At 34.0% G+C, this 13596-nt stretch overlaps 1 protein-coding gene and 1 long non-coding RNA gene across 44 annotated transcripts in view; one reads left to right on the top strand and one right to left on the bottom strand.

Moving 5' to 3' along the window:
- Positions 1 to 9365, top strand: part of LOC134758682 (uncharacterized) — a 34173-nt gene extending 24808 nt beyond the window's left edge. The window contains exon 3 of the long non-coding RNA XR_010134124.1: positions 9295 to 9365. This is a non-coding gene — a long non-coding RNA (uncharacterized lncRNA). The remainder of the gene's footprint in view (positions 1 to 9294) is intronic.
- Positions 1 to 13596, bottom strand: part of CEP170 (centrosomal protein 170) — a 128426-nt gene that overhangs the window by 64128 nt on the left and 50702 nt on the right. For 34 of the 43 annotated variants that reach the window (XM_063707247.1, XM_063707218.1, XM_063707233.1 and 31 more), the window contains 4 exons: positions 12748 to 12806; positions 12489 to 12651; positions 11031 to 11165; positions 2868 to 3344 (listed from right to left, as the gene is read on the bottom strand). In XM_063707247.1, coding sequence (XP_063563317.1) covers positions 2868 to 3344; positions 11031 to 11165; positions 12489 to 12651; positions 12748 to 12806 — 834 coding nt within the window. The remainder of the gene's footprint in view (positions 1 to 2867; positions 3345 to 11030; positions 11166 to 12488; positions 12652 to 12747; positions 12807 to 13596) is intronic. The other 9 variants (XM_063707249.1, XM_063707250.1, XM_063707254.1 and 6 more) reach the window with 1 other exon arrangement.

Here is a 13596-nt window from a genome sequence, read left to right as displayed (position 1 = left end):
ACCTATTTCATTGTTGTATTGGCTCTATTGAAAAGGAATCCAGTTTCTAAAAGCTGAAAATAACTAAATTCCAATATTTGCTGTACCATAAGAACAACAGATCACGCACATACAGAAAGATTTTAATGAAAATACCATCTTCACAGAATTTAATTGATTCCAATAGATAAAATTTGGCACTTAGTGGTGTCAGGCCCTTTCAAATATCTTTCCTATAACTTGTAGTTCAAAACTTTTCTTATAAATTAGTCATTTTCTTTTTTGGAAAATTACCATTCCCTCTTGTATTCTGTCAGGGTTATACAAGTCAACATCTCATCACAGCTGCAATTTTCTGTTTCTACTCATTAAAAAAGTCACTAGGAAACAGTCCTCACCAAGTTCTTTTCTTTCCTTTGCTTATCATTAACCATGCCTAAATACGTTGAAGTCCTTTTAATATTTTTAGGGTAGGTTAGCTGTAACAAGTCAGTGGTGTGGCCTAAAACAGTGGCAACTCTCCTAAAGGGTTAAAGTGTATGGGCTTTATTTTCCTCACTGTCGCAAAGCACCTGCATTTTACTCTTGTAGGAGCAAAGTTTTTTGTTTTAGTTTTGTTTTGCCTACTTTCAATTCTTTGATCTAAACAGTTGCTGAAAACCTAATTTTTGTAAAATTTTTATTATTTGCTATAATTACATTTATTTAGAGTCTGGCTATATACTTTTTATATCCTAAATCATGGAAAATTGTTATCTAATGATGGAAGCTCTGACTTTTGGAGAAAGTCACATGTCATTTATACACATGTCCAGAAAAGTAAAATGAGTCTATCTTGGATCAAAAAATGAGTTATATTCACAAAAACATTATCTTCAATGGCTTGTAAAATGGTCTGAAGGCAAATCCAAAAGAAGAGTTCTCACACTGGCACCATACTGGAATGTATTTCTACCTATAAATCAACTTTGAAGGACAACAGTAATATGATTACATAATTTCTAGTAAGGGCTTAAAAGATCTAATCATTAAAATACAGATATAGTATACATGTGGACATTAATCCCTCTATTTGGAATTAGGCCCACAAATGGGCTTGTGAGGACAGAATGTTTTAAAATAATGGCTTAAAAATAATAGTCGATACAGGCCAGGCGCGGTGGCTCACGCCTGTAACCCCAGCACTTTGGGAGGCTAAGGTGGGAGGATCACAAGGTCAGGAGATCGAGACCATCCTGGCTAACACGGTGAAACCCCGCCTCTACTAAAAATAAAAAAAATTAGCCGGGTGTGGTGGCGGGCGCCTGTAGTCCCAGCTACTTGGGAGGCTGAGGCAGGAGAATGGCGTGAACCCAGGAGGTGGAGCTTGCAGTGAGCCGAGATTGCGCTACTGCACTCCAGCCTGGGTGACAAAGCGAGACTCTGTCTCAAAAAAAAAAAAAAAATAGTAATAATAATAATAGTCAATACAGAAAATAGTTATAATGACTAAGTTATAAATGGGTTTAATAAAGGTATTTTTAAAATGATTACCTTTTAAAAGGATATTTTACCTCAGTTTTTGTATATTAAGAGTGGTTTTAAAAAGTCTAAGTTATTTCTAAATTCTCAAGGTTCAGCTACCTCTTATACTGTACTAGGATATCAATATTATTTATCCAATTCATATAAACAGCCTATGTATTTGTGAGTGTTAACCTATAGAAACAAAATGTCTCAATTACGTATTGTCTAGAAGTAAAAGGTCACAATCATGTCTCAAAAATACATATGCCAGGTAACTGCTGATAACTATAATTAAATATTGTGATAGGCTCCAACAAATAATTAGGTAATCACATCATCTCACTGTCCGGAAATGTCTTAGAAGCAAATCAGAAATAAGTATACAAATACTATTTCTTCATTACTTGATCAGAATGCCATGACATAAGGTACAGATTAAATCAGGGACAGTCTTGTCATTGACAGAGAAGTCACCCATTGTTTATTCAAATTAGTACCTATCACATGCTCAAGTACTAGATGAAGTGTTAGGAGTACAAAAACTCCTAATATAGTAACAGAATGGTCAGATAAACATGTAATCACAATTTGTTCAAAATCGTTTTCCTTATAGATAGCTTATTAAATAAAAGATAGGGTAACATAAATCTATACTCAATTCTAAAATAAATTTAATTGGCAAAACCAATGAGAAAAAACTGATCAGCTGATACATCAGTGTACAAACATACAAATTTTACTAATTTTGGCTAAGTTCTACACAAATAAAGTATATATAACTATTTCAAAAATGAACATTCAACTCTAATTTTCATAAGTCCTAATATTAAAAAAAATTTTAAACTGGATTAATAGATCCTACCAAATATTTCCAAACCAAAAATCTTTGTTTTATGAGTAACCACTGAGAATACTTTGAAGCGCTCCATCAATGATGTGACTGCATTACCAAAGTAGAACTTTTGGCTCAGACCAAATGGCTTAAAATTTCTTTCAGAATCTAGATATTGATCTCAACAGAGAACAGAATTGAATATATCTTTTCCTTAAATCAAGAAAATGATGGAACTCATCTTCTAGGGAACTCTACTGGTGAACTTAATAAATCCTATATTTCTAGAAGAAAAAGAAACATGTTTTATAGCATAAATATAAGCTCATAAAACCAATCTGGTTTTGTCAAGAAAATGAAGGAAGACTATTTTGAATGAGGAAATTGGACATGGGCAGTGTGGCTTCCTGTTTAGTTTTAAGACTAAATATAACCTTTGAAAAAAGCAGAATGTTTTCTACCATGTAAGTATCTACTAGTAGTCTAGTAAATGAAGACCAGATTTTCTTTATCGTAAAGTAGGAAGTTCTGAATGATCAAATCACTTTACCTTTCAACCTTTTCAAGTACACTGGAACATCACTTTTAATGCTTTTAGAATCCTCTTCTGTTCTTTCCCATAGCATTTGAGGAGGGTTGTTTTGTGCTAGCCAGTCAGCAACTTTGTTTTCGGGTGCCATCATTCCTGTTTGAATCCCCAGCAAGTCTTGAGTTCCAGGAGAAGACTTCTTGGACTTGTGGCGCTGATCAGAAGTAAACTTTGTCACATGGTCTCTAATAGTTACCTTCCCTGGGGTACTGTCATCAAATTCAATGGTAAATGAAGCATGCCCTGCACCTGTTATATGGGAACTTGGTGTGTCTTTTGTTGGGATTTCATGAATAGTGCTTTCTGTTATTTGTGATGGTTGCTGGAATTCTTTTGTAGGGATTTCAAAATAACTTGGTTCCCTACAGAAAGGAAAAAGTACTTCTTCATTTGCAGCTGCAGATTGTTCCTCAACTTGCTTGGCATCTATGCTGCACCCTAATGAGAAAAATAAGAGAAAATTCAAAATATTTGATTGCTTCTGGCACTTGAGGGAGTCTGGTAATGGCCATGTGTACTACTCCGTGAGAACCAGAAGGCAGATCACAGTCTGGATGAAAACCAATGGCATTTATATCACACAACAAATGTCACAGAGAAGAAAGAATCTTGATTATAAACATGTTATTTGATTACCAATAGGGGATGGAAGATAAGCAGCAGCAATGGCAAATGAGAGCAAAGCAGTTAAGAAACGGATCTTGCACGGCTAGTTCCATATTTTTTCCAACTTGGATCTAGAATTCATCAAGGTCCAAAAGAATTAAAATAAAATGTAGATGGAGATGCATGTTCAATGTATATATAAAAAGTGACAGAAAAACCATGAACTCCCTTCTCAAGTCACCAAGATGAGATATCTGAAATATATATGAACACATGTAGTGCTCCAAAGGAGAATAGGTGCTCAAATGAGAATACAAACATGAAGTAAATATGTAAGTGATCTTCTGGAAGTAATGATTCCACTTACCATTCTTCACCATTACATTCAGAAACATTACTTTCAGAATGACAAAGATATTGCTGAAGTGTGATCCTTGCAAGAAGATACAAACATTTTATAAAGACTAAAACATGTGGTTTGCAATCCAAGCAGCAGTGTGAACGAAATAAGGTTAAAATAGGAAATTCAGTTTCCAGACAATAACTCTGGAAGTTTACATTTCCATACAGCAGAATATGCAAAAGTGTCAAAATTCCTTGGAGGAAAGCTGAATTGTAAACCTCAGATTAACATGAGTTGGCAGAAGGAGCAAGCAACTCCGGAACACTATCACTATTCTTCCGTTGCCTCAGAATCTAATACAAAAGTATAAAAACAGATGCATTTATGAATAAAATACATAAATGAAAATGACAACTAAAACGTTTTCGGTATGCAAATGCAAAATGAAAAAATTAAAGATGCTATTGTCCTGTTGTTGAAGAAGCAAAGCATGTCCATTATCAAAATGAAGAGCAAGTTGAAATGAGACATATTTCCCTAAAGCTCAAAAATAAATTCTGCTTTTAAACAGATTAATAGAAAAATCACTTACAGACAATTTATTAGGAAAACAAGGCAATACAGGGAGACTAGGTTGTTTCCAAACATTTTCTAATTAAGTGAAGCGTTTGGTCTTTTGAAACATCTTTTCAAAAATTAAATTTTAGTGGGATCTGTCAGGTACTATAATTGGTTTCTTGACAGCAGTCTGAATATGAAATAATATAAAATCTGACTGCTTTTAGGTTACAGAAGAATGATATAGTAACATCTCTCTTTCATAATCAAATGTGTGGGATAGGGCACGGAAGACAACAAGCTCCATTTCCACAATAAATATAATAATAATAAATTGTCAAAAAAATCTAAACACAAGGCAAAGAGAACGTATAATATGAAAGAATATATTGTAATTTTCACTGTGAAAAATTATCCCTTTTAAAATCTACTCAGCTTTCCTATCACTGAACATGAAAGAAAAGTATTGGAAAAACTCTACATTATCAGAGAAATAATCATACATTTATATGACATGACCTAAGTTTAAAAAAATGTTTGATTAAAGAGTTAATTTGTCTTTTTCTTAAAAATAAAATGTTCAGCTGGACTTTTGAGTGTTTACTCTGAAGTCATGTTAGTTAAAATTTCCATTAGAATAAAATGTATTAACTGCTTCTCATATATTAATAGTTCATTAATATTATTTTTCTATTTTTTCAGACATTGATTTTTTTTACTATGTACAATGTACTGTACTTGATCAAGTCCATACAGTACAACTGGTTCATAAACCTGTCCTCTCTCCCTCCCCCCATATAGATATATACATATAGTTTGTTTTTGCTTTGCTCATCCTTCAGGTGACAGAACAACGTCAAGATGGTAGTTTCTAATACCACTACACAGAGAGCCAAATAAAACTGATCCACTATACAGAGAGCTAAATAAAACTGATGTGGCTCAGCTATGAAGCAACACAAAAAAGCTGGCCAGGGATATAGCACTTATCAACCACTTGTTGTTCATGATTCAAAGGAATATTATCTCAATTTTCCTCCCTTGCAAAAAAAGTTCACAGTTAATACTGACATGTTTTAACATGTTTCATGCATTAAAACAGCTGAGATCAACAACTGCACTGCACTGTTTTGAAGGTCACCATTTCCATCTTAGTACTACTTCAAACTCGCATTCACTCAAAGCTAGAAACTTGAGACTTATACAAGTTAATAACTAATTCATCTAGAAATCAAGTACCTAACCATGTCAAGTAGCACAATAGAGTGGAAAGGCAGCAGACTATGATCTGATGATCATAACCAGGCAGCCTGGTTTCATGCAAAGCCCAGACAAGATCTGAAATCAGATAAATCTTATCCCTAATCAGTCTGTAGTCCTCATTTTCCTCATCATAAAGTGAGAAAACAGTATCTTTCCATAAGATTGTTGTGAAGATTTAGTGAGATGAGTATTAAGTGAGATCATGTAAGTTACCCAGAACAAAGCAGGCACACAAATAAATGCTTCTCCCTCAACCTTCAAAAACAGCTGAGAATCAGGAAGACAAAAAGCTAATACCAAAACCCAACTCTAAAAAACCCAAGACAGATATGACAATGCCTATCCTTGAATATTCATAAACATTACTAACAGTTAAGATCTTCACTGAGAGGTTTTTACTATTTACTCAGATCACATGTAGCAAACCTTGGGCAGGGTAAAAAAGTGAGGATTAAGGACAGACAAATTGCACCAAGTGGTAGAGATAAGATGAAAAACAACAGCAGACAAATGGCCCCAAAAACATGGTAGTCCAGTACCATTCAGTATATAGGGCAAACAGTCTTATATACTACAGTCTCCTAAGGACATTATTGTAAGGCAGTATCAGTATTATTATATTAGTAATATATTTGATTATTGATTATATCAATATTGCTATTGCTATTGATATATATAATAATAGTAATACTAATATTGATGATTGATGATTCTGAGTCATAAGAAAAAGTTTTAAATTATACTGAACCTTCTCTGCTTAAGAAGGTGGTAATATGGGTAATTAATTTAATAGAAACTTAGGAAATGGTTAAACTTTAAAAAAACTATCAACTGTAAAAGTAAAGTTCAATCATCTGGAAAATTCATTATGTGGAAGGATTCATTTCCCTAAAGATGATAAAAACAGATGAAGTGTGGTCCAACCACACTTGAGAAGTACCTAATAGAAAACTATAAGGGGTCTTCTAATCAACATAGAAAAATAAAACACCTTTCCTCCCTCGGAACACTAACAGAACATATTCTGGAATTTAGAAATTTAACATTCATCTATCTTCAAAACTCATTTTGTTATACCAAATGAAGCTAAATAATATAGTAAATACTTGTTTAGACTAATATTATGTTATTAATCTCAATTACTAGATTTTAAAAAATTATTTAATGACTGATTATGCCATAATTAATTCCATATATCTAAATCAGAAAAGCAATTGGTGATAATCTGCTTATGTTCTTAAGGTATTTTATGACTGTGTTACCTTAACACAATACGTTATAAGGGATACTTATACTTCATCCAGAATAAATGTTCTTTTCATTCTTCTGTACTAAATTCAATGAAATATTAAACTTATTTGAGATGACAAGGACTATAATTGTAACAGCTCATTCTGCTTAAGACATCCATCTAACCTAGTCTGTTCAAGCATGTCAAATTAAGAAGACTGGGAAGCTCCTTTTGCTTAAAAGGAGCTACGACTTGAAAATTTCCAAATTTAGTTTCGCTGGATTAAAAATCAACATGAAAGAGCCAAAAATCTACGATTCCCAGTTGCACATGCCATTTCAAAATGTGTGCAACAGTTAAAGGCCTTTAATTATAACCTAAATTAATTGTTGAGACCAAGTTAGGAGGCAGAAAAGCATAGCTGTAAATAAATTGAGGACAAACTTTCTGTCTTAATACGATTAAAAATACTCACACAATTTCTGGAGAACGAAATTGCTCTAAAGTAAGTATTTGCTTAAACCAGGGCTTTTTAAGCTATATGGCAAGTCTTCGGGAGTTTCTGGATATATATGAACCCACAGAGAGGAACGTTAAAAATTACTAGGTAGCAAACACTCTATTATCCTTTCTGGAATGCAACTCTAAAAATTAATAAAGAAGAAGCAAATCACTTTTTGCTTTCACTAAGAGTATGCTACAGGATAAATTATTAAACTAATCACGTATATGCCACAATTTGAAACTTAAAAAAAAGTTTAAGTTTTTAAAAATACCTTAATTTCAAAATGACCACATTAAAGAACACTTGATATACATTTCAAATCTGATTCTACAATTTCTGCTGGCTTCATAAATTATTTCAAGACAGTAAACTATTTTCCTCATCCTGTATTTTAAAAAGCTGCAAATGATAAATCTGAAACAGTAATATCCTCATACTAACATAAGAAAGCAAGTGAGAGTCTCTTAAGGCTATTACTAATCAGCTGTATCTGACAGGGCACTTTAAGGAATTTGACACAAGACATAAATCACTGAATTATTACTCAAAAAGAACCCCAAGATCATGAGACGGCTTTTGGTCATCTAGCAGAAAGAGCACACAAGCTGAGAATTCAGTTACATTCATATAGATGAAAGTATTGCTGGATGCTTCACATTTGAAATTTATTTTATTATCCTGAGCTAGGAGGGATCAATTTTTATGGCTATTTGATTTTGGAGTATTTGTTTAAATCTTTGTACCCTATGAAGTATATCCTTTTAGAGTGATTGTGTTTACAAGAGTAATGATGGCTGAAATATTAAAACTTCTTATGGTTAAGAGCGTGGACTCAGGAGTCAGGCAATCTAAGTTCAAATCCCAGCTCCATTATTTGTAGTTGGGTGACTTTGACAAGTAAATTAATTTCAGTATGCCTCAGTTTCTTTATCTACAAAATCACAGTAACTACACCTTTAGGTATTGCTGTGATGATTAAATAAATGCATACAAAGCACTTAGAAGAATGTTGGATAAAGTAAACACTACTGAAGTGTTAGCTATTACTGTAAATCATGGTTGTGCCTTCTGTACAAAAATTACATATACACTTCATTGTATGTTAGAAGTTACACGCTTCAGATTTCAAAAGCTGTTTTGTGTGTGACAGGGGAGGGCTAAAATTTTAATGGCAAGATAAAAATTACTATCATACTGATTTTCAGAGTTTGGTGATAATTATATTCAGCTATGTTTTCTTAATCACCTAATTGGCAAATCTTTCCCCCTCTCAGTACTAGGTGGCTCTAGGGCACAGTGATAGTATATTATGCGGTACTGGAATAAGACATGTATAGTTTAGCTGTGGGGAGGAGGCACACACACAACATAGTGAATGAAACTGTAACGTACTGACGATAAATATACAGACATCATTTAGAATGTATCTCTTTATCATTTAATGTATGTGTATTTATGTCTGTGGGAAAAGAGCAGGCAGGAATTAGCATAATTTATGGGGGATGCATTGGGAGAGACCACTCAAACAACTGGTAATGGGACGTAAGGCTGACCATGGAAACTGGGACAAAATTAGAAAACTCTGACATGAACAACTTAGTTTAAAATCTATTTGGCAGGCAAAAGACAGTCATTGTAGTTTCTTGAACAAATAAAATAAAGATCAATTTAGATGTGTTATACAAAATAAACTGCAGGAGGGTTGAAACCAGGAGGTTGGTAGCCCAATCATGACTCAGGACGGGGGGCAGCGTGGGGAAAAGCAACAGACCTAAGGATTAGACAAACAAGGTGAAGGGAAGGGAACACCCAAAATTTACAAATAAAGCAGACATCCTTGGTTTTCTTTCAATATCCTTTCCCTGTTCTTTCCTCCTCAAAGGACTCCAAAAATCTCTGGCATCCACTCTTTCCTGACATAGATCATGTGGCTTAGGGGAAAACTAACATCACACACAGCTTCAAGGTAAGCAAGACTGGTTTAAGGATAATCTAACTTGCCTTGCCAGGGATTGGTTCAGAAATAAGCAGGTGACCCTCTCCTGAACCTGTGAGAGGCCAATGAGATGAGAGATGTTAAGAACTTTTGGCAGAGTTCTTCCAAATTCTGGAAGGTCTTCCGGAAGTAACGTTTTCGCTTTCCTGTTGGATGTAATCAAAGTAGCATGTACCCCTTCCTGCTACTGGCAGGCAGCCTATGAGAGTGAGGGTAAACTCCTCAGTCTGCAACCACTATGAAGAGCAAGACTGAGAGACGGAGAGAAGCTAGCTAGCTGATGACGACATTGTTGAGATGCTGAAGTAAACAACCCTCATGGGGTTCAGTTATGTGAGCCAGTAAATTTCTTTCCTGTTTAGTCTCAGGCAGCATTTGTTATTTACATCTGAAAGCGTGCTAAGTAATACTGTTTCTGTGCATGGGCATGAAGAAAACTGCTGGTGACAGAAACAATAAAACTGGGATGGGAATTTATTTGCGAAGTTGACAAGTTCAGCCTTGGGCACTGTAAGATGAAGTTGATAATGCTCGCTTGTATCCATTAGAGCATACCTAAAGAACCAATGTTCTTATTCTCCAGCTAAGAAAAATGTCCTATTTATCTTGTAGAATTAGGGTGAAAAGTAGAAAAGTGAGAAGAGTTCTCATGGAATTTATCCTTAGTTCAGAGCCAGACTTAGTCTTCCATACTGAGCCCAGGTGCCTGTACTTAATTCCTCCAGTTCTGGATCCTTGTCTGCTGTTATCTCAAAAACTGGCTGCTCCATCTTTCTGTCCTCATGTCTTTGCAAGGTCCTTATGTGGCAACTGACACCACCATTCATTTCCTGGAAGTCTTGATTTTCTGGTTTATGGACTGAACCACTCCATGAACAATATCAGAAATATCAAAAATATGTTCCTTGACTATTAATCTGAGAATCTGACCCAGAACTATTTTTTCATTCTGGCTGCCAAACTCAACTAATCTCGTTGCTGCCATTTCTCATTACAATGAGCACACTGAGGTTTTGAAGAATTTGTAATTTCATATCACATTTCTGAACAAAGTGGGAATTGTTCATTTAAAAATATGATTAAGCCGGACATGAGATGGTGTGTGCCATAATCTCAGCTCCTCGGGAGGCTGAAGTGGGAAGATGGCTTGAGTCCAGGAGTTCAAGACTAGCCTGGGCAACACAGTGTGATCCCATCTCAAAGAATAAATTAACTAATTTATTTTAAAAATATGATTATATTCTGGGGATCTAATAAAAACACAAAATTAGTGCCTACTATTTTGGTCTAATTGATATATTTTAATAATTATTTTTATATACTTAAAATGCCTAGTTATATCATTAATCTACTTTCCAAATCTTAACATCTCCTTTAAACTGTAAAAAATATTTTAAATAGAAGTGCTTTATAAAGATATTAAAATTAATACTTTACTTATAATCACACATAATTTCAAATTTTACATTAAAATAACAAGGCCATTAAAACATTCATCAATTTTAAAAAATCAAAGTATAGAATACTAGATCATCTCTTTTCATGGTAGACAGCTGTTTGCTTAGATTACAGATACTTCCCAAAATATCCATTTAATGTCACAGTGACTGAGATTTTTTTACCTGATGTTCCAGCTTCATGATTTTTTTCTTCAGGTTTGCCATTTGTCTTGAAAGCTCTTTTTTCATCCACCTCATCATCCCCCCACCATGATGGCTGACCATATAATGGAGTACCACGGGGCATAGCAGAAATATCTGGAAAGAGGTGGGAAAAATCTGTCTAAAGCAGATGAAACAGAAAAGAATACACTTTCGCAGAATGCTAGAACTGCCTGCTTGATTAATTAAATTAAAAAGCAAAGTATAGTCTTGATAGCTAAAATGTACTCTATACTGAATTAACTCGGTATTTGTGGAAGATCTTATACAATGTTGGACATGACTAAATAAATAAGATTTCCACTGGGTGGTATCTAAGTAACACAACGTGCTACATATCTCAATAGCTTTTTGTTAAGGTGTTATGAGTTGTTTGCTATATAACTGAACTGCTTGTAACAAATGGCATTTTACTTGAATTTAGACAGAAAGTGACCTCAGAAGAACAAGTTTGTTGAAACTAGACAATAATCAACTAGGGAAGAACAAAATCAGTCTGATCAGAAATGGCTCATTAAGGCTAAATGTAAAAGACAAAGCTAAAGTAAATTTTCACATAAGTAGCTATTTTCCAATTTTTTTCAAGCCCAAGGACACAAAAACTAGTTCTTAACAGAACTAACATATTTTTGTTTGAGCAAATGTAGTAATGCCTATTCATTTAAAAACTTGTTTCTGTTTGAATGGGATTATTTATGTAAGGCATTTTATAACGTGCCTAGAATTGTAAATTATTATATGGTGATAAAGCCACATTTGATTTAAAAAATTTTTCTTTTAATTCGTTTTCGTTGTTATGCTGCAGAAGAAAATGCAGACAAACATGAAATAATAAAAATATTATAAGGTAAACTACACAGTTAACCCTCTGAATCTGTAGGTTCTGCATCCATGGGTTCAATTAGCTGCAGATGAAAAACGTTTTGGGGGAAAAAATTCCACTACATTCCAAAATGCAAGACTTAAATTTGCCTTATGCCAAGTACTATTAAACAAATGAAGTGAGGTGTATGCATTGTATTAGGTATTATAAGTGATCCAGAGATGAGTTAAAGTATACAGGAGGATGTGTTCAAGTTACGTGCAAATACTATGCCATTTTACATAAGGAACTTGAGCATCGTGAATTCTGGTATTCATGGGAGTCCTGAAACCAGTCCCCCACGGATACTGAAGGACGACCATATTTACTTCTCTTAAACATTTAAACATATTAAGCACACCTATATACAACTGCTATATATAATTATGTGTTTTATAATGTTTCCTAATGAAAGCACTGGTAGCATTAAAACACACTCTGAAATTATCACTATTATAAATTATTTTTATATGGACATGGCCAACTTTCTGAGAACAAAGCATGCAGTGTCTTCAAGATCAAGTATAAAGATGGTCTTTCGAGAGAGGCCAGCTTACCCATGGCTTTTTCCTCGGATTTCAGTGCTTCGGTAGTTTTGTGCTGCACTTCAGTAGCAGCGTCTGCTACCTTTGAATCTATGCTTTTGGCACTTGCAGATTTGGATAATTCTGATTCTGAAGATTTTTGGGACAACTGAAGCTGAATGGTAAACTTCTCATGCTATAAAACATTTAAAAATGGAAGCGAAACATCAAGAAGTAAAATCAACCATAGTGAATAGTAGATTTGCAAAAGAAGTTAAGTAAAAACTGTTACCTTAAGAGCTTCTTCAGGGACCCTCATTTCTCCTTGTACTACAGTGAAAAGATTTGTATGTAAACGGGGCTAAGGAAGAATATAACCTCAAATTTCTGGCAATTGAGCTAAAAATCATCATCAAATGTAATTTAGAAATTGTTCTATTTCAACAGGTAATTACAGCAGAATTATTATATTTCCCCTGAATAGTTAAATATTAAAATATGGTCACCAATGTAAACATTTTCATTTTAAAATACTAAAAATCTTAAGATCCAGCAAGTTTTCTAATTTTAAGTAATGGTGGCCCTCAAGAAGCAAACAACTGGGTAATTTATCAGAGCACAGAGACATTTTCAATTTTCGCTAACAATAATATGAGATAACTACAAAGAAAAAGTACATGCATCAAATTATATTGAGAGCTAATCACAAAAATGTAAGGAAATATCTCATCAATGATTAACCAACAGCAATTCCTAAAAGAATTTGATTACTCAAACTTCATAAGCATTGATAAAAATGAAGTTCATTTTGCAAGTGCAAAAGAAATGCTATAATTAGGGTCCTTACAGCAGCCACAACCATGACTGTTCCCCATGAATTGCAATCAAGGTCGTATTACATTATCAAACAATGGATTCTATACCAAGATGAGATTAGAACCAAGTGCTAGATATAATGAATGCCTTCATTATTAAGCCAAAAAGAACAATGCCTCTGTATATTAAAAAGACCTATTCACTAAAGAGTAGAGGTCACATTTCCCACCATTACTTAACTCTGTAATGAAAGGACTTTTATAACCATGTACTAAATTCGATTCCTTACCAGTTCAGAGCACTCATGACTTCAAGGGTAGAAAGC

This window comes from Gorilla gorilla, chromosome 1 (assembly GCF_029281585.2).
Source record: "Gorilla gorilla gorilla isolate KB3781 chromosome 1, NHGRI_mGorGor1-v2.1_pri, whole genome shotgun sequence".
Lineage (NCBI taxonomy): Eukaryota > Metazoa > Chordata > Mammalia > Primates > Hominidae > Gorilla > Gorilla gorilla.
The sequence above is the reverse complement of the archived record's forward strand: the minus strand, read 5'-3'. Positions and strand labels throughout refer to the sequence as shown.